Genomic DNA, 24363 nt, shown 5'->3' on the forward strand with positions numbered 1-24363 from the left:
GTTCAGACATACAAACCTACAATGATAGGGATTGAGATAGGCAAACATCCACCCAGACACATAGGCAAGGAGAGTGGGAGAGATAAAAACACATGCAAATGTATTGATTCCGACATAAAACCGGCAGAGACCGGCACCGAGATAAGCCAACACCCACCCAGACACATAGGTCCAGAGAGTGAGAAAGACAAAAACACATGCAAATATATATATTCAGACATACAGACAACAATGACAGGCATTGAGATAGGCAAACACCTGCCCAGACACATAAGCAGAGGAAGTGAGAGAGACAAAAACATATATAAATATATGGATTCTGACATGCAAACCAACTATGACAGGCATTGAGATAGGCAAACACCCGCCCCGACACATAAGCAGAGGAAGTGAGAGAGAAAAACACATATAAATATATGGATTCTTACATATAAACCGACAATGACAGGCACTGAGATAAGCAAACACAGGCCCAAACACATAGGCCCAGAGAGTGAGAGAGACAAAAAAAATGCAAATATATAGATTCAAACATACAAAGCAATAATGACAGGCATTGAGATAGGCAAACATCCCGCCCAGACAAATGAGCAAAAAGAGTGAGAGAGTCAAAAACAAATAAATATATAGATTCTGACATACAAACCGACAAAGACAGGCACTGGGAGAAGGAAACATCCGCCCAGACACATAGGCAATGAGAGTGGGAGAGATAAAAACACGTACAAATTTATTGATTCAGACATAAAAACCAACAATGACAGGTATTGAGATAAGAAAACAGCCGCCCAGACACAAAAGCACAGGAAGTGAGAGAAACAAAAACACATATAAATATATCGATTCTGACATGCAAACCAACAATGACAGGCATTGAGATTGGCAGACACCCGCCCAGAAACATAAGTAGAGGAAGTGAGAGAGAGAAAAATACATATAAATACTTGAATTCTGACATACAAACCGATAAAGACAAGCACTGAGATAAGCAAACATCCGCCTAGACACATAGGCCAAGAGATTGAGAGAGAAAAGAACAGATGTACATATATAGATTCAGACGTACAAAACAACAATGACAGACATTGAGATAGGCAAATATCCCTGCCCAGACACATAAGCAAAGAGAGTGAGAGAGTCAAAAACACATAAATATATAGATTCTGACATACCAACCGACAAAGACAGGCACTGGGAGAAGCAAACATCCACTCAGACACATAGGTAAAGAGAATGGGAAGATAAAAACACATGCAAATATATTGATTCAGACATACAAACCAACAATGACAGACATTAAGAGATGACTATGCATCATTTCGTTGAATTTAGGTTAGATCAATTATAGATGGCAGCACACCCGCTCAGACACACAGTCATAGTGAGAGCGAGAGATATCCAAAAAGTTGTGTTGATATAGGTTCACTTAGAGCGGCGCGCCACTCTAAGTGAAGATAGGCAAACACTCTTGGTGTTTGCCTATTTCAATACCTGTCATTGTTGGTTTGTATGTATGAATCTACATATTTCCATGTGTTTTTATCTCTCCCACTCTCTCTGCCTATTTGTCTGGGCGGAAGTTCGCTTCTCCCAGTACCTCCCTTTGTCGGTTTGGATGTCACAATCTATATAATTATATGTTTTTAAATCTCTCACTCTCTTTTTTATGTGTCTGGGCGGGGTGTTTGCCTTTCTCACTGCCTTTCATTGTTGCTTTGTATGTCTGAATCTATATATTTGCATGTGTTTTTGTCTTTCTCACTCTCTGGGTCTATGTGTCTGGGCGGTTGTTTGCTTTTCTTAGTGCCTGTCTTTGTTGGTTTGAATGTCAGAATTCATATATTTATATGTGTTTTTGTCTCTCTCACTTCCTCTGCTTATGTGTCTGGGCGGATGTTTGCCTATCTCAATGCCTGTCATTTTAGGTTTGTATGTCTGAATCTATATATATTTGCAAGTGTTTTTATCTCTCCCACTCTCCCTGCCTATGTGTCTGGGCGGAAGTTGGCTTCTCCAAGTACCTGCCTATATAGGTTCGTGTATCAGAATCTATGAATTTATGTGTTTTTGTCTCTCTCACTCTCGTTGCTTACGTGTCTGAGTGGGGTATTTTCTTATATCAATGCCTGTTATCGTTGCTATGTATGCCTGAATCTATATAATTACATTTGTTTTTTTCTCTCTCACTCTCTGGGCCTATGTGTTTGGGCGGGGGTTTGCTTATCTCAGTGCCTGTCATTGCTGGTTTATATGTCAGAATCCATATATTTATATATGTTTTTGTCTCTCTCTCACTTCCTTTGCTGATGAATCCGGGTGCGTATTTGCCTATCTCAATTCTTGGCATTGCTGGTTTGTATGCCTGAATTTATATATTAGCATTTCTATTTGTCTCTCTCACTTTCTTGGCTTTTGTGTCTGGGCAGGTATTTGCTTATCGCAGTGCCTGTTTCTATCGGTTTGTGTGTCTGAATCAATATATTTGCATGTGTTTTTATCTCTCCCACTCTCCTTGCCTATGTGTCTGGGCAGATGTTTGCTTCTCCCAGTGCCTGTCTTTGTCGATTTGTATGTCAGAATCTATATATTTATATGTTTTTTGTCACTCTCAGTCTCTTTGCTTATGTGTCTGGGCGGGTGGTTGCCTATCTCAATGCCTGTCATTGTCGGTTTGTATGTCTGAATCTATATATTTATATGTGTTTTGTCACTCTCACTCTCTTTGCTTATGTGTCTGGGCGGGTGTTTGCCTATCTCAATGCCTGTCATTGTTGGTTTATATGTCTGAATCTATATATTTGCATGTGTATTTATCGCTCTCACTCTCTGGGCATATGTGTCTGAGCGGGTGTTTGCTTATCTCAGTGACTGTCTTTGACAGTTTGTATGTCAGAATCTATATATTTTTATGTTTTTTTGTCACTCTCACTCTCTTTGCGTATGTGTCTGAGCGGGTGTTTGCTTATCTCAGTGCCTGTCTTTGACAGTTTGTATGTCAGAATCTATATATTTTTTTGTGTTTTTGTCACTCTCAATCTCTTTGCTTATGTGTCTGGGCGGGTGTTTGCCTATCTCAATGCGTGTGATGTTGCTTTGTATGTCTGAATCTATATATTTACATGTGTTTTTTCTCTCTCTCAATCTCTTTGCCTATGTGTCTGGGCGGGTGTTTGCTTATCTCAGTGCCTTTCTCTGTCGGTTTGTATGTCAGAATCTATATATTTACATTTGTTTTGTCTCTTTCACTCCCTGGGCCTATGTGTCTGGGCGGGTCTTTTCTTATCTCTGTGTCTTTTTATGTCGGTTTCTGTGTCATAATCAATATATTTATATTTGTTTTTTTCTCTCTCACTACCTATGCTTATATGTTTGGGCGGGTGTTTGCCTTTCTCAATACCTGTCATTGTTGGTTTGCATGTCAGAATCCATACATTTGTATGTGTTTTTATCTCTCTCTCACTTCCTCTGCTTATTTGTCTGACCGGGTGTTTGCCTATCTCAATATCTGTCATTGTTGGTTTGTTTGTATGAATCAATATATTTGCATGTCTGTTTACCTCTCACACTCTCTTTGCCTATGTGTCTGGGCGGATGCTTGCTTATCTCAGTGCCTATCTGTATCAATTTTTCTGACAGAATCCATATATTTATATGTATTTTTCTCTCTCTCACTTCCTCTGCTTATGTGTCTTGGCGGGTGTTTGCCTATCTCAATGCCTGTCATTGATGGTTTGCATGTCAGAATCCATATATTTATATGTGTTTTTGTCTCTCTCACTTCCTCTGTTTATGTGTCTGGGCGGGTGTTTGCCTATCTAAATGCCAGTGATTTTTGCTTTGTATGTATGAATCTATATATTTGCAAGTGTGTTTGTCTGTCTCACTCTCTTTGCCAATGTGTCTGGGTGGGTGTTTGCTTATCTCAGTGCCGGTCTCTGTCGGTTTGTATGTCTGAATCAATATATTTGCATGTGTTTTTATCTCTCCCACTCTCCTTTCCTATGTGTCTGGGCAGATGGTTTGCTTCTCCCAGTGCCTGTCTTTGTCGGTTTGTATGTCAGAATCTATATATTTATACGTGTTTTTGTCACTCTCACTCTCTTTTCTTATGTGTCTGGGCGGGTGTGTGCATATCTCAGTGACTGTCATTGTTGGTTTGTATGTCTTTATCTATTTATTTGCATGTGTTTCTCACTCTCTTTGTCTGTGTGTGTCCAGGCATGTGTTTGCTTATCCCAGTGCCTGTCTTTGTCGGCTTGTATGTCTGAATTTATGTATTGGTAGGTGACTCTCCCTCTTTTTGCTTGTGTGTTTGGTCAGGTGTTTGCTTTTCTCAGTGTCTGTCTTAGCTTACCCTAGAAATAATGGGAATATAACAAAGTAATAGATAACATGTTTTTAATGGAATAATGACATATATGATATTAACATAAATATACGGTAGATACATTATTATACATTTTTAAAATCAATGATCAACTTTGGACATTTTGAATCTGTTCCATAAAATGGTTCACCATGTTCTCTCTTGATACTATAGCTATTGTCTTCTCTTAGTTCGTAATCAGTAGAATAATCATTATTCCATTTTGAGTCATACACAATTTTTGCAGGTGTGTCATCGACAGGGTCAATATACTTTTCGTCTTTGGTATTATTTGGTTCATTGACTGTTTGATCAATGGCAGTAACGTTTGCTGGTACTTTGTTTTTCATCGATTCATCTTTATATTCCTTAGTGATATTTTCTGTCAATGCCCTTTTTATTTTTCTTGCAATTTCACTGTCTATTATCACAATATTTTTAAACAGGTAACAGTTCCGGCACGAAGACAAGATATGGTTTATGATATTAGTAGAAGAGTAGGCCTTTCTTTTCGTCTTTGCTTTCATTTAAATGCTAATACCCGAAAGCTGACGTTATGGTTTAACACTGGGAAAAACGTTACCACAAGCACTAGCAAGAAGATGCCCCTCTTCATTAACTATTATTTTTATGTTGGCATTCTCTTTGAGTGCAATCATCTCCGGATATCTCAATCTCGCATATCCACCATAATAAGAGTTGATTTTTTTGGTACTCCAAAGAAATTTAATTCCTTACTGTCATGACAGTGCACGCATACGTTTCCGATAGTGCTACCACCTGTACTTATTTCATAGTTTAAATACTTCTCTTTGTCAGCATTCAATGCTACAATATCACTATCATGTGAGCATACTTTCTTAAAATGCTTCATCTTCACTTCTTAGAGATATGAGTTGTGTTTATTGTTCCACTGTGTAAAAAATACTGATTAAATACATCCAATAAACTAGGTAGTGTCGGTAACAGGACAGAGAGTACCAGTGGGAAAGCCGCATCGTGTCTCTAAGCAAGCATAGAGTACAATTGTTAGAGCCATAAGCATATTTCATGTCATTTTAAGATACGTAAAAAAAAGTTGAATAATTTCCAATAAGTCCAAAAAAAATTTTGTCCAATAAAAAAAAGTGCTACTACAAACAATATTTTTTTAATAGTAAAAGTCACGACTAACATTTCTATATCATTCTCATTTTGAATTTGGAAAATATTAAATGTGATTTTTTTGTTTTAAGTATGTTACATTCTAAGAGATGTAAAAAGAAGTTGAAAAAATATATCATGTTAAGATAATAATAAAAAAAAAGTATTAAAAAAAATTAAAAAAAAACTTCAAAAAGAATGGGGGAATGGGGTGGGAAAGCCGCATCGTGTCTCTGGGCAAGCATAGAGTACAATTGTTAGAGCCATAAGCATATTTCATGTCATTTTAAGATACATAAAAATAAAAAGAAAAAAAGTTGAATAATATTGGTCAAAAATTTAGTCCAATAAAAAAAAGTGCTACTACGAACAATATTTTTCTAATAGTAAAAGTCACGACTAACTTTTCTATATCATTCTTATTTTGAATCTGGAAAATATTATATGTGATTTTTTTATGTTTAAGTATGTTTCATGTCATTCTAAGACCTGTAAAAAAAGTAGAAAAAATATATCATGTTAAAAAAACAATAAAAAAAAAATAAAAAAAAACTTTAAAAAATTCAAAAAAGGGGGCCAAAAAGTTGGGGGGGGGGGGCCTTGGAGTTTGAGGATAGGGGACCTTTTGGGGTTGAGGTCCCTGGTGGTTAGGGTCGTTGGTGCTCATGATCCTTGACGGATCATACTCATATACACCTCACTACTTGATTTGTAAGGATTTCTATGGATTGTTCTGAATTTCTTTATTAAAATTCTTTTCTTGTCATCTACATCTCTCTTAGGATCAACTTTTTAGTATGGTATAACGTTAGACCCTCCTTTAAATTGACTTTTTTTTAAATTGAACACTGTTCAAACGCCACTTGTGTGTTATACAGAACACATCGAAGAAGTAAAGCTAGGTCAAGTCACAAGGTCATTCTATCATCGTTAACATTTTTCTAGATTGATGTTGTTCCAAATTTATAACAAATTGCCTGAGTTAACAAGCCCTTCGGGGTTACCTCAACTGATAATCAGTTTAGCCCTTTTTACCACCTTCATACGGTCCGATCAGTAATTAGGATAATTCACATCCCTATTATTCAATCAAAAATTAATATCGTTCATACAGTCCAATTCGCAAATACTATACCCTTTTTCGCAAATAGAATTATTTTTTGGTAAATGATTTAACACCATATGCCAATCAATTCTAGACATGATGCAAGGTACCTTCAGCCTAGAGCTTATTACTGTTTGACAGTTTTTGAGTCAGAAAACATGCGCGGCTTGGATGTATCTTTAGCAAAAAACACTATTTATACGAAAAACATGATTTTCTTACCCTATGACTGAAACCGGTATTTCTGCAGAAGGCGCAATAAACCTTTTGAATACGTAATGTGACTATCAAAAGTTTTGCCTTAGAAACTTGTGTCTAAACCCGTCTGGTTGCATTACACAATCTCGTGTGCTCTTTGAAAAAGGTGTATAGGTCTCGTAAAAATGGAACATAGGTACGAGGGGCTACTCACTCTCTTTGAAAAGGTGTAGAGCATCCATAGAAATGTTTTCCTAGGGCATCCATAGAATCCAGAAGGACATCTCTACTGATGAAATCTTCGAAGGGAAAAAAACCTTCACTAAACTTTCTCAGTGTCTGGCAAAATATCAGGCAAGGATAGGTAAAATGTAAAAAGCAGAAGCCATTTTTTCGTTGTGTTATGGTTGCAGGTGTTCAGTCCACATTACGCCTTTTCTTTCATCCCTGTCTCCACAAAGAGAATCCTGTGTGCTCAGCTGCATCTGATGTTGATTTGTTCTCTTGGACAATCTGTCTATCCTCTTCCTGCCAATGTCATTCTTTATGATGTGCCCCCTTTTTTCATTATGAGGCAACCTAGCAGAACTGAAACAATTAATTCAACAATAAATTGTTTTTAGTATTTATTTATATATTAAATATTGGATTGAATTAAAAATCCGTTTTTTCTAGTATCCAATTCAAAATTCTTTAAGAGTATACACAGTTCTCATGTGAATTTCTAAACTTGGTATTTGATTTAAAATGACTAGTGCTAGCCTGGTCAGCAGAAAATAAGCTATTTTAAAAACAACTATGCATAGATATTCATGTTATTATTGCCATTACACTTTCATGAGTATAATCAATAGAAACATTGAATAGTAATTATTGCGTACAAAAAATTCTAGTCATAACAACTTAAAATTACAAACTCAAAATAGTATATGTGATACATCACGTCAAAAAAAAAATGACAGAAATAAATTTGATATTTTTTTCAAACAGACAAAGAAGATCTTAGAGGTAAATTAAGTAAAAATTTAATATCTAAGATAGTTAAGGTATGCCTCTTTAATTTGAGAAGAAAAAGAAGTCTGACAACCTATAAAGCTACTGCCGGAAATCCAATCAAGGGAAAAACTATTGACTGACAAAGCCTAGCTAATATGTCTCTTCTCATTCAGCCACATAGATGATAGAGAGCCACAAGTTTTCCAGACCTTTACCTGATAATTAATGATTAATAGAGGTGAAATCTTTTAATAGAAGAATACGGGAAACGAAGAATAGAAGAATACGGGAAACCATACCAAATCACTAAGTAGAGAGCGAAGGGTATCATTTATTGCAAAAAATTGACATATTACAACACTATTTCCAAGACGTTTTTCCTTTAACACATTCACTAAAATCTTAAAATTATTCATTAATATCACTTTAGACCAACTAAGTAATATAAAATCATCTGCATACACCAAATAATTAATTTTGACTGCTAAATAAGCAAGTAAGGTTTTTAAAGAAGCAAAACAATTTTACAAGCCTAAATTAAAATTAGAGGGGATAATATCACTCCTTGTCAAACGTCTCTTTTGACTGCTATATCATCAGAAGAAATTCAAGATCCCGAAGCAGCACAGATTTTAAGATCAGAACATCATGAACAAAAAAAAAAAACTTTAATCGGGATGTGCTTTTAACCCAAACTTGAAAACTAAGCCACAAAGAAGCATGTGAAAAAAAAACGGATCGGAAAAAAAAATCAAATCTGAGAAAAGGCAGTATGTCCATGAACAGAACCAGAAAATCCACTGTACCCAAACTGAATATAACTAAAATCAACTGAAACAAATAGAGATTTTGCACCAGGCTCAAACCACTTACTTAATTGAGAAACTTTAGTAAAGTACTGGAGTAAGCACTATGCTGGAAAGAATCACACGTTTCAGTCTTGCCTTTTCCATGCTTCGAACTGGGGTTATATGTTTGTTTTAAACCAATATGGCACCGAAGAGTATCCAGGATTTTTTCAGGGGGGGGAATAGGTTGATCCGATAAAAACAATTTAGGGGGGGCGCAAAATAGGTTGATCCGATAAACTTGCGTTAGGAGCAAGTTTAATAAACGCAAACTTGAGTTAATTAAGTAAATTACACTACTTTAGACTACGCTAAGGGGGGGGGGGGTGCACCCCCTCGTCCCCTCACCAACTGATATGGCACTTGCCTGCTGTAAGAACCAAATTGAAAAACAAAAATGTTGAACCGAAAAAGAAGCAGGGGTGAACATAAAATTGCAAAAAAATAGTCCACCTTGGCCCAGAGTACTCTAATCTTCAAGAAATTTTAACCCTAAATCCAAGTCAAAACTAGAAACAAAAAAACGAGGATTCCAACACAAAAGTAACTCGTCAAGTTCCTAGACCTGTAAAGGAATTTCATTTGAAACAGACATTCATTTTGAAAAAAATTGTACACCAACCCTTTTTCTATCGGGATTTAATGCAAGAGATTGATTGACTCTGGCTTTTATGTATTTTTCACAGTTCCCAACATTGATTGGTTACGATCAAAATTTTCTAAAACAATTTGTATTAACTTATCTTGATGCTGGGGTGAAACTCTTTGAAAAGCCGCTTTACTAGCTTTCATCTTATTGTAAGTGAATTAATTAGAACGTTTATCAAAGTCCCGCCAACGAAAATAAGAAACTTATGCGGAATTGTTGCAGCTACCAAATCAGGTTTATTTGACCAACGGTGTATCTCAGTTCGTTTATGAGAATATAAAATACCTTCAAACACTTTGAATTCAAACTCTCGACGCTTATCTTATTTACCCTGAAAGCAAAAGAAAAATTAAAGTAAAATAAAACCAAACTAAATTCAATCAGTATACCCAATTAAATTTTTTAACGATCAGCCTTAAGATTTGGCTAAGTGAGGCTAGATGGCGTTGGTTATAGAACTTGATTTTATTCACTTATGGACTCAACATGCTGTTTTTTACAGCTTAAAGACTATTTAAGTTCTCTTTAAATTTTCAGCCTTTAAATACTTAAAGGCTGAATTAAATTTTTAAGCCTCTCTTTAAATTTTTCAGCCCATTATGCTTATTATTTCTCATTTCTTCTCGGGACCACGTGTACCTTCGTTCAAGTTATCCACTGAGATTTTTGTTCCATTGCTTCTCCATATAATAAAGTTTTTATTCGGGTGTGACTATGTTTGCTTCCTTTTCCTATTCTGTTTTCTTGACTAATCACCTGAACACGTCTTTTCATTTCATTTTTTAATTTTACCCCTTCTTCATCGATCTGGCTTACTTTATGGGCTTGTATGGTAACGATGTACTTTAACTGGAATTTCTGGTGGATCAACTTAGCCTTTATTAGAAATTCCAGGTTTTTTTTATTCTTTTACTTGTTGTCCCCTTATTTGACTTTATTCCTTCAATTTGGTTTTGTTTTGTTTATATTTAGTAGAATTGTGTTTTTATAAATGAATATTTTCCTTTTTAGAATCCTACGTACTAACGCTTCAGTTGTATCGGAAAGTTCAAAGAGTCTTCTTCCTTCTCTATATTTTTTAAATAAATATTTTCATAATTCTTCAGATCTCTCCCTTATATTTGATTAAGATATGAAAATTTTCAAAACAAAGTTTAAGCCCTAAAGAGGATATTAAAGTCAACAAACAAAGTCTTTCGTTATTTCACGTCAATGGCTGAATTTACAACGGAGAGTTTCAAGGGGAATAAGAAACGGGGGGGAAAAATCAAAGCGGAAAATAATATGTTTTGAAATCTTTTGATTCTATGCTTCTAAAAAGTTTCATACGGAACATATAACAAGAATAATAAAATCAAAATGCTGAAAAAATGCTAAAATATTTAAGTTAAAACTTTTGCTGCTAGCCAACTTATTCAACTGTTTCAGTTAAACAATTTTGTGCAGTTTCGGGTACTGAATATACTGGCTAATTTTTTTTCTAAATTTTGATGAAGTTTGATGGAACAAAATTTTACCACTTTAGTTCAAATTTCTAGTGATATATTCCAATTTTCAATGTAGATTGCCTCCTGATTGGGATTTGACAGATGTAAATTCCAACTACAATGTTATTAATACTGAGAGCAAATGAACTTTTTGTTTAATAAGTACCAGAGAATCTTTAATCAAAAATACAAATCTCAAATGATTTTGTACGAGACACAGATAGCAAAGTTACTCTAATAAGCTAAATTATTTACAACTATTTTAATTTATGGATTAATAATTCCCATGAAAAACAACACATTTGTAATGAATTAGTTCATATACAATACCTTAGGAACTAAATTAATTGGCTTTAAACTACTTTTTATTAGGTTTAATGTACCAAGGTCACCAAAGTAAAAATACTTTTTATGCCCTGGACCAATCTTAGGTATATTTGCACCTGAAAACCTTAATTTCCTGAGATTCTTAATTTGGTTGTTTCAAATTATTAAATTTGTAGGGCAGTGGCACGTTTTCTTCAGTGTTGGCCCCTTGAAGTGAAATATAAATAAGAAACAGTAATGCGTTTAATTTAACACCCTTTTTTGTTAGTTAACATCCAAGCATTATATATATGGCTAATCAAATTCATTTTCATTTTCATTGGCTCCTTAAGATAATGTATAAGCTATTGTTTTAATATTACTCAGTTTAAGTTTAAGTGTTATATGTCTCTCCAGTTTTTAACATTTTTTTCTGTATGTAATTCTGAAATATAGTTAAACTGCCAAAATATTATCGCTGATAATTTATTTAAATTCAAATTATTAAGCAACGATTGATATTACAATGTGAGAACCAAATCATAGGCAGCGCAATCGCACTGCCTAAGTAAAGAACGATTTTGGCACAATGTATTATTTATTTTATTTTTTTCCATACCAGGGCACTTCGTATCGAAGGAGTTGTCGTAGAAACTACGAAGAAGGCTCATTGGATTGTAAATTGGAGTGGCTAGTGCCCTTTTTAATAGTCGAAAGTGATTGGAGGGCAACTAGCCCCCCCAACGCCCATCATTCCCCAAGCACATCCAATCCAAATTTTGAGATAGCCATTTTGTTCAGCGTAGTTGATTTCCCGATAGAAAATATATTTTTTACGAGGACAATCCCCCACAACCCTCAGGGCAAGGGTTTTAAGTTATGCCCCGGGGGCATATAAGAACGATGTTGGCACAATGTATAATTTATTATTTTATTCCAATAGAGCAGGGCACTTCGTATCGAAGAATTTGTCGTAGAAACTTCGAAAAGAGCTCATTCAATTGAAAATTGGAGGGCTTGGGCTTTTTTTAATAGTCGAGAGTGATTGGAAGGCGACTAACACCCGTTCATAGCCCACCATTTCTCCAAACACATCCAATCAAAATTTTGGATAACCTTTTTGTTCAGCGGAGTTGATTTCCAAATAGAAATTATGTTTTTGATGAGGACAATCCCTCACAGCCTTCAGGGAAATGATTGTAAATTACGCCCTGGCGCATATATGGTTTTTATAGAGGGCGTTGTCCTAAAAACTTCAGAAAAGGCGCATTCGACTGGAAATTCAAAGGGCTAGTGCCCTTTTTAATAGTCGAAAGTGATTGGGGGGAAACTAACCCCCCTCTTACGCACACCTTTTCCCCAAACACATCCAATCAAAATTTTGAGATAACCATTTTATTCAACGTAGTTTTAAGTTCTGTAAATTAGGTCTCTGAAGATGAAACCCCCACCCCCCCGACAGCCCTCAGGGCAAGGGTTGTAAGTTATGCTCTGGGGGCATATGAAGTTTTTATAGAACACGTTGTCGTAGAAACTTCAAAAACGGCTCATTTGATTGGAAATTAAAATGGCTAGTGCCCTTTTCAATAGTCGAAAGTGATTGAAAGGCAACTAACACCCCTTCCACGCCTACCTTTTCCCCAAACACATCCAGTAAAAATTTAGAGATTGCCATTTTGTTCCACGCAGTTCAAAGTTCAGGAAATTATACCTTTGAACTGGACACTCCCCCCACAGTCCTCAGGGCAACGGTTATAAGTTATACCTTGGGTGCATATAAGGTTTTTATTGAAATCTTTGTCGTAGAAACTTGAAAAAGAGCTCATTTGATCTGAAGTTAAAAGGGCTAGTGTCCTTTTTAATAGTCGAAAGTGATTTGAGGGCAACTAACCCCCCTCTCATGCCCATATTTTCCCCAAATACATCCAATCAAAATTTTTAGATAGCCATTTTATTCAACGTAGTTGAAAGTTTTTGAAAATAGATCTTTAAGGATGACAACCCCTCCCCCCCACAGCCCTCAGGGCAAGGGTTATAAGTTATGCCCTGGGGAATATAAGGCTTTTTTAGAAACCGTTGTCTTAGAAACAACCCCTCCCCCCAAAACCCTCAGGGCAAGTGTGTAAGTTATGCCCTGGGGGCATATAAGGTTTTTACTGAAATCATTGTCGTAGAAACTTCAAAAGGGCTCATTCAATTGGAAATCGAAAGGGCTAGTGCCTTTTTTAATAGTTGAAAAGACACTAACGCCCCTCTCACGCCCACCATTTTCCAAAACATATCCAATCAAAATTTTGAGATATCCATTTTTTCAACGTAGTCGAAAGTTCTGGATATTAGGTCTTTTAGGATGATAACCCCATCAGAGCCCTCAGTGTAGGGGTTGTAAGTTATGCCCTGGGGGCATATAAGGTTTATATAGAAAGTTGTTGTAGAAATTTAAAAAAGGGCTCATTTGATTGGAAATTGAAATTGCTTTTTTTAATAGTTAAAAGTGAATGGAGAGCAATTAACCCTCTCACGCCCAACATTTCCCCAAACAAAATCAACCAAAGTTTAGAGATAGCTATTTTCTTCAACGTAGTTCAAATTTCTGGAAATGATGTCTTTAAGGATGACAAACTCCCCAGTGCCCCCAGGGCAAAGGTTGTAAGTTATGCCCGGGGGGCATATAAGGTTTTTATAGATAAAGTTGTCGTAAAACTTCAAAAGGGGCTCATTCAATTGGAAATTGAGAGGGCTAGAGCCCTTTTTAATAGTCGAAAGTGATTGGAGGGTAACTAACCCCCCTCTCATGCCCATCTTTTCCCCAAACACGTCCAATCAAAATTTTGAGAATGCCATTTTATTCAACGTAGTTGAAAGTTCTGGAGATTAGGTCTTTGAGGATTACAACCCCCCCCCCCACAGCCCTCAAGGCAAGGATTTTAAGTTAGGCCCTGGGGACATATAAGGTTTTTATTGAAAGGTTGGTCGTAGAAACAACCCCCTCCCCCACAACCCGCAGGGTAAGTTTGTAAGTTATGTCCTGGAGGCATATAAGGTTTTTACTGAAAGCATTGTCGTAGAAACTTCAAAATGGCTCATTCAATTGGAAATTGAAAGAGCTAGTGCATTTTTTATAGTTGAAAGTGATTGGAGAGCAACTAACGCCCCTCTCACCCCTACCATTTTCCAAAACACATTCAATCAAAATTTTGAGATATCCATTTTTTCGACGTAGTTGAAAGTTCTGGAAATTAGGTCTTTTACGATGATAACCCCCTCAGAGCCCTCAGTGCAAGGGTTGTAAGTTATGCCCTGGGGTTATATATGGTTTATATAGAGAGTTGTTGTAGGAATTTGAAAAAGGGCTCATTTGATTTGAAATTGAAATTTCCCTTTTTAATAGTCGAAAGTGGGTGGAGAGCAATTAACCCCCTCTCATGCCCACTATTTCCCCAAAAACAATCAAAGTGATTTAGTTCAAGGTAGATGAAATTACTGGAAATTATGTATTTAAGGATGACGAATCCGCCAGAGCCCAAAGGGCAAAGGTTGTGCGTTATGCCCTGGGGGCATTTAAGGTTTTTATAGATAGAGTTGTCGTACAACTTCAAAAGGGGCTAATTCATTTGGAAATTAAGAGGGCTAGTGCCCTTTTTAATACTCGAAACTGATTGGAGGGTAACTAACCCCCCTCTCATGCCCACCTTTTCCCAAACACATCCAATCAAAATTTCTAGATAGCCATTCTATTCAAAGTAGTTGAAAGTTTTGGAAATTAAGTCTTTAAGGATGACAACCCCTCCCCCCACAGCCCTCAAAGAAAGGATTTGTAAGTTATGCCCTGGGGGCATATAAGTTTTTTATTGAGAGTTGTCGTAGAAAGAACCCCCCCCCCCCCCATAACCCTCAGGGCAAGTTTGTAAGTTATGCCCTGGGGGCATATAAGGTTTCTACTGAAAGCGTTGTTGTAGAAACTTCAAAAGGGCTCATTCAATTGGAAATTGAAAGGGCTAGCGCCTTTTTAATAGTTGAAAGTGATTGGAGAGCGATTAACGCAGCTCTCACGCCCACCATTTTCCAAAACACATCCAATCAAAATTTTGAGATATCAATTTTTTTAACGTAGTTGGAAGTTCTGGAAATTAGGTCTTTTAGGATGATAACCCCCTCAGAGCCCTCAGTGTAAGGGTTGTAAGTTATGCCCTGGGGGCATATAAGGTTTATATAGAAAGTTGTTATACAAATTTCAAAAAGGGCTCATTTGATTTGAAATTTAAATTGCCCTTTTTAATGCTCAAAAGTCAGTGGAGAGCAATTAACCCCCTCTCACGCCCACCATTTCCCCAAAAACATTCAATGAAAGTTTAGAGATAGCCATTTTGTTCAACGTAGTTGAAAGTTCTGGAAATTCTGTATTTAAGGATGACAAACACCCCAGAGCCCCAAGGGCAAAGGTTGTACGTTATACCCTGGGGGCATACAAGGATTTATAGAGAGAGCTGTCGTAAAACTTCAAAAGGGGCTCATTAAATTGGAAAGTGAGAGGGCTTGTGCCGTTTTTAACAGTAGAAAGTGATTGGAGGGTAACTCAGCCCCCTCTCACGCCCACCAGTCCTCCAAACACATCCAATCAAATTTTCAGATAGCCATTTTGTTCAACGTAGTAGAGAGTTCCGAAAAGTATGTCTTTGAGAATGACCCCCCCCCCCCCGAGCCCTCAGGGCAAGGGTTTTAAGTTATTCCCTGGGGGCATATAAGGTTATTGTTGAAAGTGTTGTCGTAGAAACTTCAAAAGCGCTTATTTGATTGGAAATTAAAAGGGCTAGTGCCGTTTTTAATATTTGAAAGTGATTGGACAGCGACTAACGCCCCTCTCACGCCACCATTTCCCCAAACATATCCAATCAAAATTTTGAGATAGCCCTTTTGTTTAACGTAGTTGAAAGTTCTGGAAATTTTGTTTTAGAGGATGACAACCCCCCTTACAACCCTTAGGGTAAGGGTTGTAATTTATGCACTGGGGTCATATAAGGTGTGTATAGAAAGCGTTGTCGTTTCAAAAAGGGCTCATTCGATTGGAAATCGAAAGGCCTAGTGCCCTTATTAATAGTTGAAAGTGATTGGAAGGCTTGACATTTTTATAGTAAAGATCGATGTGGGTATAAAGTATTATTTTTGTTGTTGTTGTCGTTGTTTAGATCAGGGCACTTCGTATCGAAGGATTTGTCGTGGGAACTTCGAAAAGGGCTCATTCGATTGAAAATAGAAAGGGCTGATGCCCTTTTTGATAGTCGAAAGTGATTAGAGAGCAACTAATCCCCCTCCCACGCCCACCCTTCCATTTGGCCATTATGTTTAAAAACTCAATGTTGCCTTAAGATTAAATCAAAATGCACTGTGTTAATGCTAATTCCCAATAAGGCATCTCAGCCGCATTCCAAGAACGACTGAGGGTATCATGTTCAAACTTCCGGGACTGATTCTGCTCTTAAAATATAACCAAATAAAAAATACGTAAGTGTATCCAAGCATTCAAAGAAAGTAAACAGATTTTTTGCGAATGATATCAAGTTTTTCATTTCAGGTCAACTAGAGGAGGTATGAAACTAAATTAAACACTACTATTTTTGTCCATGTTTTTAAAAGGGTGTATGTTGTTAAAAATTGCTGAAAATCTTTCTCCAGCATACAATAGCAGGCCAAACTATGAAGTCTTAAAAAACGAAAAGATTTAAATTATTATTTTCTCTTTAAATGAAAAGACTATGTCAATATAAAAAGAACAAAAATTAAATAAAAAAACTTTTTCCACAAAATAAGTTTTTCAAAGAAAAGTAAGGAACTCCATTAAGCAAAAAATGAGCAAAAATAAAATCAAATGATCTACCAAGCGTGAAACTACAACAAATCAGCATCGATAAATAAACGAAACCCAAAACGAACAAAAATTATAATAAATAACCGAGTCAAACTCAAAACGAGCAGAAATTAACACAAGTTGGGCGCAAAACCCCTTTTCCTTCCCAAGGCCAGAACATAATTTGCACTTTACTGAAAAAAATACAAATGAATGTGCATTATCAGTTTAATATACAAATAGGCTACTGATATTTAGTAATCAAAATGTTAATATTATTTATTTATTTATTAAAGTTATAAAAGTAAAAACATTTATATTTTTTTTCACGGTTGAAATTATATTTCAACCTAGATAAATTCTTCATTTGTACAGGTTTTTTTTCTAATCTGAATCTCTAGAAAATTGAATCCAAACCTTTACATGGCATTAAGGTGGGTGGTCCTCGGGGTAAATAGTCCCTATGAGCCTTTTGGTTTCAAAGGCCTTCATGTATTTCTAAAATAATTTTAAAATCATTTCAGACTTGTTCCGAAGTAGGTATCAAGGTTTTTGTGTGTTTTTTTTTCCTTGTCAGATTCTAAGAGGTTCTCACCAAAATCGAGTTTTTAGTGCTCGTCTTGGCGCTCTTTTGGATTTAAACTTGAGGTACCAGCTTTCTAATTTCAGTACACAAAAGGCATTTAAAATGAGGATAGCAGCTTGCTATTTCCATTGCTTTCGAAAATTAATAGATAAAATAGTTTAGATTCCAGTAAAATCCGTTGGTGAACACAAACGTTTAATTCTTATGACTAGATTCTTGACTTTTTTGAGAGGTAGGATGCTAATGGAGGCAATACAAAAAAGATTTCTCCCCTATTGCTTTCCGTACATAGTACTGACTTCTATTTTCCTAGCGTAATGCCTCTGCGATTAAGGATTAAATTGGTACCCTGCGTGCATGGAGGCACTATCGTGTCACCAATTTTTTTGTGCTCCGAAACAAGAAATTGCCATCGTAATTTTTAGACACTTTTATGTCCTGGGTGTCTTAATTACAAGGCTGTTGTCCTTATTTTAGACCTTCAGAGGCCCAACTCAGGGGCTAAAAAACGGACATAGGCTTACCCTATTCTATATATCACTGGAATACTTTTTATTTGCAGTTTAATCTTCCGACAGCTATCAAGAATACTACCTCTGACAGGTACTCCTGTACTGGCAACCCTATTATGTGGAACTTTGGCGGCAGTCATATCTTTACTTTTTCCATTAGATATTTTGGTGGAAATGATGTCTATTGGTAAGCATTGTTTTGTTCTTTTTATTAAGCGCAAGACAAAAAAGTTTTTCTTGTTCCTATACTGGTATGTAAAGAAATATAAAAAATCTTAAATTTTTTTCCTTAGTCGTCGAATTTTTTTTTAGCTCGTCACATTATTGGTAAAGTGTAGGGTGTAAACAAGGGAAGGCAGATAACCCTACCTTTTTTTACTTGTTATAGTATTTACCTGTTGTTGCTACGCCAAATTTTTAGCCAGTAAAAGGAATGCGGAGCCCGTTTGTGAGATTTGTTTTTTAATCAGTAATTTTTTGACCTAGAAATTTTTGCCACCAGGACACTTTGTATGATAGTGTTGTCGTTAAAACAATAGAGGGGGCTCATTCGATCGGCAAGTTCTAGTTCTCTTTTCAAGAGTAAAAATTAATCAAGGACAACCAGCCCCACTCTTACCCTTTTTAAATGCAAGTTTATCCTTCAAGCCCCAAAGACATCCTATAACAGTTTTGAGATTTTGTTCTAAAGGGTCGAAAGGTCCAATAACTAACCCTTTGGGGAAAAAGTTATTAAGTACAGCCTCTGGGGCAAAGGTTTTAAATTATACTATGTTCTCATTTTTTTACATATAGGTATTAAGAAACAGGGGCATGTTTGATCATGGGTCTCCCAAATCGTCAAGGGTATTCAGGTGCAACTTTCAGGGAATGTTAAGTGGGACATTGATCCAAATCCAAAGACATAAGTACACCTAATCTATCAAAAAGGCATATGTGCAATATCTCAAAACCTCTAACGGTATTGTAATCTGCAACGTCTCAGGAACGGCTCACACGAATAAGTTTAAACTTTCATGGAATGGTGAGGGGGCTATTGAACTAAATCAATACCTAATGAAGTTTCTGATCCATTCCCAATTCAAAATTGTGGGCCACAAGCATATCGCTTAGGCCCAAATTCACGTATTGCAATAGTAACCAGCCTTGGTCTTGATTTCTCAAATAAAAGGGAATTTACTGTCTTAGAGATATGATTCAAAATTTAAAAAAAAAACAAACAAATTGATATCCTGAAACACATTAAAGATAAAGCCAAAACTAGTGATATTATAGTCAGCCCTTTAAAGTCCATAATTTTAATAAATAATTTACTTAAGGCTCTCCCCTCTTTTGCCGGCCCAATCCCCCCTGTTGTGTCAGGTAGCACTATGAAGTTCCTGGGTGCCACCATCTCAAATGATTTTAGATGGGCTTACGACATTAATGCTATTTCAAAATACCCAGATGCTACACTTCCCCTCCTTGAACTCCTTAAAAGAACTCAAATGTCGTAAATAAAATTGCTCGAGTATTTCCCTGTCATTTGTACGCCCAACCCTCCTGTACATCTGCACTGTTTGGTGTGCTGAGCTCTGCAATGAATTGTCGGACAAAATAGAGGCATTCCCGTAAGGTGTCTAAGAAGTATATTCAATAAGGGTGAAGTCCCTCGTGTATCTCTTTTTCGGACAGCCAATCTTCTCATCCTCAAGGAAAAAAGAATTCCGTTTCACCAATAATGCCCTTTGCAACACCAGACAAATTTCCCTTTTTCTAGTCAAATTTTAACCTTCAATATAGTTTCTCAGATTTTGAGCTGTCGCTTTACCGTCTCTCTATTTTTCTATACAAAATTGTGTGTCAATTTTTTTAGTCACGAGATTAAATTTGTCCTTGTTTTTTTATTAGGTTTACTTCTTATTAATCCAACTTAAACTTTATAAACATTTTATTTTCCCGACTAGCCCTATTATATTTACTGTTTTTTTTGTGTCTTATTTTATAAACTGTCTCTTGATTTAATTCAGTATCCCCCTAAGCCTTCCCAAAAAGTTTCAACATTATATCCTTAGCCAATCCTGAGATTTTGACAGCCTGGATGCACTGAGTGTCTCGTGATTAATTTTAATATATCCTAAATTTTTTTGAAAGTTTAAAAATAGTACTCTTAGCTGTCCCTGAAATATTGCATATATCCCATCTTTACAACCATCTCAACATTCCCCAATATTTTCAACTTAATACCCTTAGCCGGTTCGTTTGGTATTACAGATGCGTATTTTTTGACAACTCGATAGCAGATTCTACCCATTCATTCAGTTCAGCATCCTTCTCAACGCCGCTAATAGTTTCAAATGTATACCATAAACCGTTCCTGAGATACTCCAAATAGTGAGATGAGATATGAGATATGAGATATACATTTATTAAAAAAGAAAAAAAACACTATTCGCCTTTCGCCTGTCAAGAAAGGCAATAAGCTTGAAAGGGCAAGCGAGGTTATCACTCTCAGCTAATTAAAACAACATTCATACCTTGCTACTCAACAGTCAAGAAACCTATCTGATGAAGGAATAAAGGAAAAAAGAGAGAAAAAGGAAATGACAATAAGTAGATAGAAAAAAAAGCAAAGTAAAACGGGGAAATACCTTAAATAGAATGACAACCTGGAATGGGCTTGACATCACAATTCACTCACGAGATAAAAGAAACTTCTTTGCCCGTGACTTGAAAGCCTGAAGACTAGGCGTATTTTTCACATTCGGGCAATATATTCCAAACATGGGGACCATAATGGCAAATCACAAAAGATGCTCGACTGGTGCTCCTAAACTCAGAAGTTAAGTTATCAGCTTTTCTTGAATTATGATCATGACGGTCTCTATTAAAAGTAATATGATTTTCAAAAGCAGGGGTGAGCAGATGATTCAAAGTACTTTTACGAGAAAATCGCAACTAGGTAATCTCGAATTTGGGATACATCCATTAACTTATTCTTTTTAAAATGCTCATGAGCAGGAACCTCATCAGAATCATCAAATTCAGATAACAATTTTACAGCTCTATTCTGAAGCTTTTGTACTCTTTTGAAACATGTTACAAAATTACTTACCCATATAGAGCATCCGTAGCTAATATATGGGTAAAATATAGAAAAATAAATCATTTTCAGGATCTTTTTTGGGACTAGATTTTTAATTCTTCGCATACCCCAAGGCCTCTGCTTAATTGTTCAGCTATTTCACTTGAATGGGTTTTCCACGACAGGTTTTCATCAATTAAAAATCCCAAATACTTCGTTGTTGCTACTCTCTTTATCACATTTTCTTGAACCGTGATATGGTCATTTCCAGCACTAGACGAAAGGTTAACAAATTTGTTTAGGGTTAACAAATTTTGCTGAGAAAAAGTTAGAAATTCAGAAACTGCATTATGAATTTTATTATATAAAACATCAAGCGAAGGCGCTGTCAGAAAGAGCAAAGTGTCATCTGAAAACAGGATGACACCAGCCTCTGACAGGTAGTGTTTCACTCGATCAATGAAAATAATGAAAACTAGAGGTCCCAAGATTGACCCTTGTGGGACCCCTAACTCAATTTTCTTTTTTGAAGATATGAATAACCCGTTCGTAAATGTCTGATACCGATTACCTAGATACGATAAAAACAACTCTAGACTTGAACACCTAAAACCGGTCGTGTCCAGAGCTTGAATAGGCTCTGAGGGGTCCACCGTATCGAACACTTTTTTTATATCCAAAAACACTGCTGCGGGTATGAGACTTGCTTCAAATGCATCACTAATCCAATCAACCAATTTCAGAACTGCTATATCCGTAGATAGCCCTTTTCTGAACCCAAATTGATTTTCCATTAGAATTTTATTCTTTTCAATATAATAACCTAACTAGGCATGTACCACTTTCTCATATAACTTAGAGAAAAATGGGAGTATAGATATAGGTCTTCGATTCGATGGGTCATCTTTTTTCCCTCCCTTATGAAGAGGACCACTCTTGCAATCTTTAGTGTTTCCGGGAAGACTCCAAGATCTAGAGAAAGGTTGATGAGATGTGTCAACACAGGTAAGACACTCGTTTTTGCGGCCTTTATGAGTTTCAGGGAAAACTCGTCCATCCCGCTAGAGCTTGACTTCATCGTGCCACTTCCCGTTCCGAATATCTTGCAAACTCAAAGGAATTCTGACGTGCAGGCTGTCTTTCAACGACAGATCCAAAACTCGCAGATGTGCGTAGTTTAGCCCGCGCTTGATCGCAAAGTTTTTTTCCTTCATTTGCAAAATAACCACACAGAAATTCAGATATGTCTTGAGAATCAGTAAGACGACCTCCTATTGTCTCCATGACTCTCACCTCCTCCTTACTATGAAATTTACACAAAAGTTTACTTATTATTTTCCACGTATTTTTCATATTCCCTTGATTTTCATGAAATTCAATTTGGAAATAAAGTCTCTGAGCATTCCGTCTTACTGAATTTAAAATATTCCGAAATCTCTTGAATTTTATAAAATTATCATTTGAATGGTCCTTTAAATAATTCACATAAAGTTTGTTTGTCTGCTTTATAGAAACTAGAATAGCTTTTGATATTCATGGTTTCTTAGGAAAATTTCTATTAGGGTCTATTCTTCGCAAGGGACATGTTTCATTCATTACACTCGTCACTATCTCACTGAATAAGTCATATGCAGTATTTGGACACTTTTCCTTTATTACACGTGAGAAATTTGTTTCATCCATCATATTTGCAAAACTCCTTAGGATTTTATTATTCATTTCACGGTAAAACGAAGCCCTTTCTTTTCGTTTATTTTCACAGTTTATAGAATTATCCATTAAGTTTATCGCAGATCATTTCTGGTCTTCATTCTCGGTACGAACAAAAAGCTCCTCCCACTTATTTCTACATTAGCGGGTTAGTCTGTTTCCGTCAATCAATGAGAAATGGTTGCAAAGTGCATTATTCGTAATAGCGGGTTTCCACTTGTTTCGTGTCCAAGAGAAATCTGACTTGTCTACCCGTGAAAAGATCTAATGCCGCTTATGTTTATATCTGCAAAAACGTTCTCTGGAGCACTCGCACCTTGTTCTGGGTTTTTATAATGGGTGAGATAGGGTATGATCATACTGCTAATTCTATAAACTGTGTTTATTTTGCTTTGACTGATTCAGCTCTATTTTACTTATTAAAAAAAGATGATCCGAGCAGTCGGACACAACCACATCTGCTTGGGATCTTTCAAACAATCTCCCATAACGAAAAAATTACCGATTAAAGGTGCCGAGACATGCGAAATCCGAGCTGGAATAGTCACAAGAGGAAAACTACCATGTGACACCATCATATTAACAAAATCTGAACTATTCGATTTTTTTAGTAAATCTATATTAAAATCTCCCATCATAAATTTGTTTTTATTTTCATTATTAATTCTATCTAACAATGGTTCAAATTCATCAAGAAAAAAAAACTAATATCTCATGACGGATTTTTGTAAATTAATCCCAAAATCAAGTTTCTTTCACCTTCATTTTTTATTTCAATGAAAAGTGTTTCGATCCTACCTTCAAACCACAGAGAAAGGTCATCCCTAGCCCAATATTGGGTACCTTCATTAATCAAAAGCCGTAGGCCGCCCCGCTACATGGTTATCCGTTCTCTTCGCTCGCAAACATGTCGTGGAAAAGAAAAATCCCAGGGCAGTGACTTGATAGAAACAACTTCCTCACGAAGGCATATAATACACGGTTTCTTATCGAACGAACTTAAAATCTCACATAACGAAAAACACGCCGTCTTTAGACCTTGGCAATTCCAGAAAACTATCGCTCTTTCTACACTTGTAGGCATTGAATACTCAAAGATTATTCGGATTAAGATAATTACTTGGGCGACAATTCAACGAAAAATTATCGATGCATTCATCATCCTCCACAAGTGTGTCACGAGCTTGGCTTCCAAGAATAAACCGATATTTTCAAATTCATTCAAAGGGTCATCATATATATTCGCAATCATTGAAGAGGGTGACTACCTTTACGACAAAATTGCGAAAACAAATTTATGGTAATTTCAAAAAGGAGCCTGAAGCCCATCGAAAATGGTGTCAGATAAAAAAAAGCATTGGAATCAGCATGGTCGAAAACATTGTACAGAATAATTACAGTCCTCCATATTGAACATGGAAAGTCGATTTTTTGCATGTGTCTCCTTTTTCTTTTTTTCTTTTTTTTTTGATCTACCATGGTTAGTGGGTTACCAGAACATCATAGAGAATTGCTTCATGGTTCATTTTAACGGAAATTAAATTTTCT

At 36.1% G+C, this 24363-nt stretch overlaps 1 protein-coding gene across 1 annotated transcript in view; it reads left to right on the forward strand.

Annotated features, from left to right (window-relative positions):
- Positions 1–18228, forward strand: part of LOC148951691 (putative cationic amino acid transporter) — a gene marked incomplete at its 3' end in the record, with an annotated part of 330385 nt that extends 312157 nt beyond the window's left edge. Inside the window, exon 8 of the mRNA XM_089091193.1 lies at positions 18092–18228. Within this exon, the coding sequence (XP_088947319.1) occupies positions 18092–18228 (137 nt within the window). The remainder of the gene's footprint in view (positions 1–18091) is intronic.
- Between the last annotated feature and the right edge of the window lie 6135 nt (positions 18229–24363).

Source organism: Artemia sp. Qi Xiang Cuo, chromosome 6 (assembly GCF_049724085.1).
Source record: "Artemia sp. Qi Xiang Cuo chromosome 6, ASM4972408v1, whole genome shotgun sequence".
Taxonomy (NCBI): Eukaryota; Metazoa; Arthropoda; class Branchiopoda; order Anostraca; family Artemiidae; genus Artemia; species Artemia sp. Qi Xiang Cuo.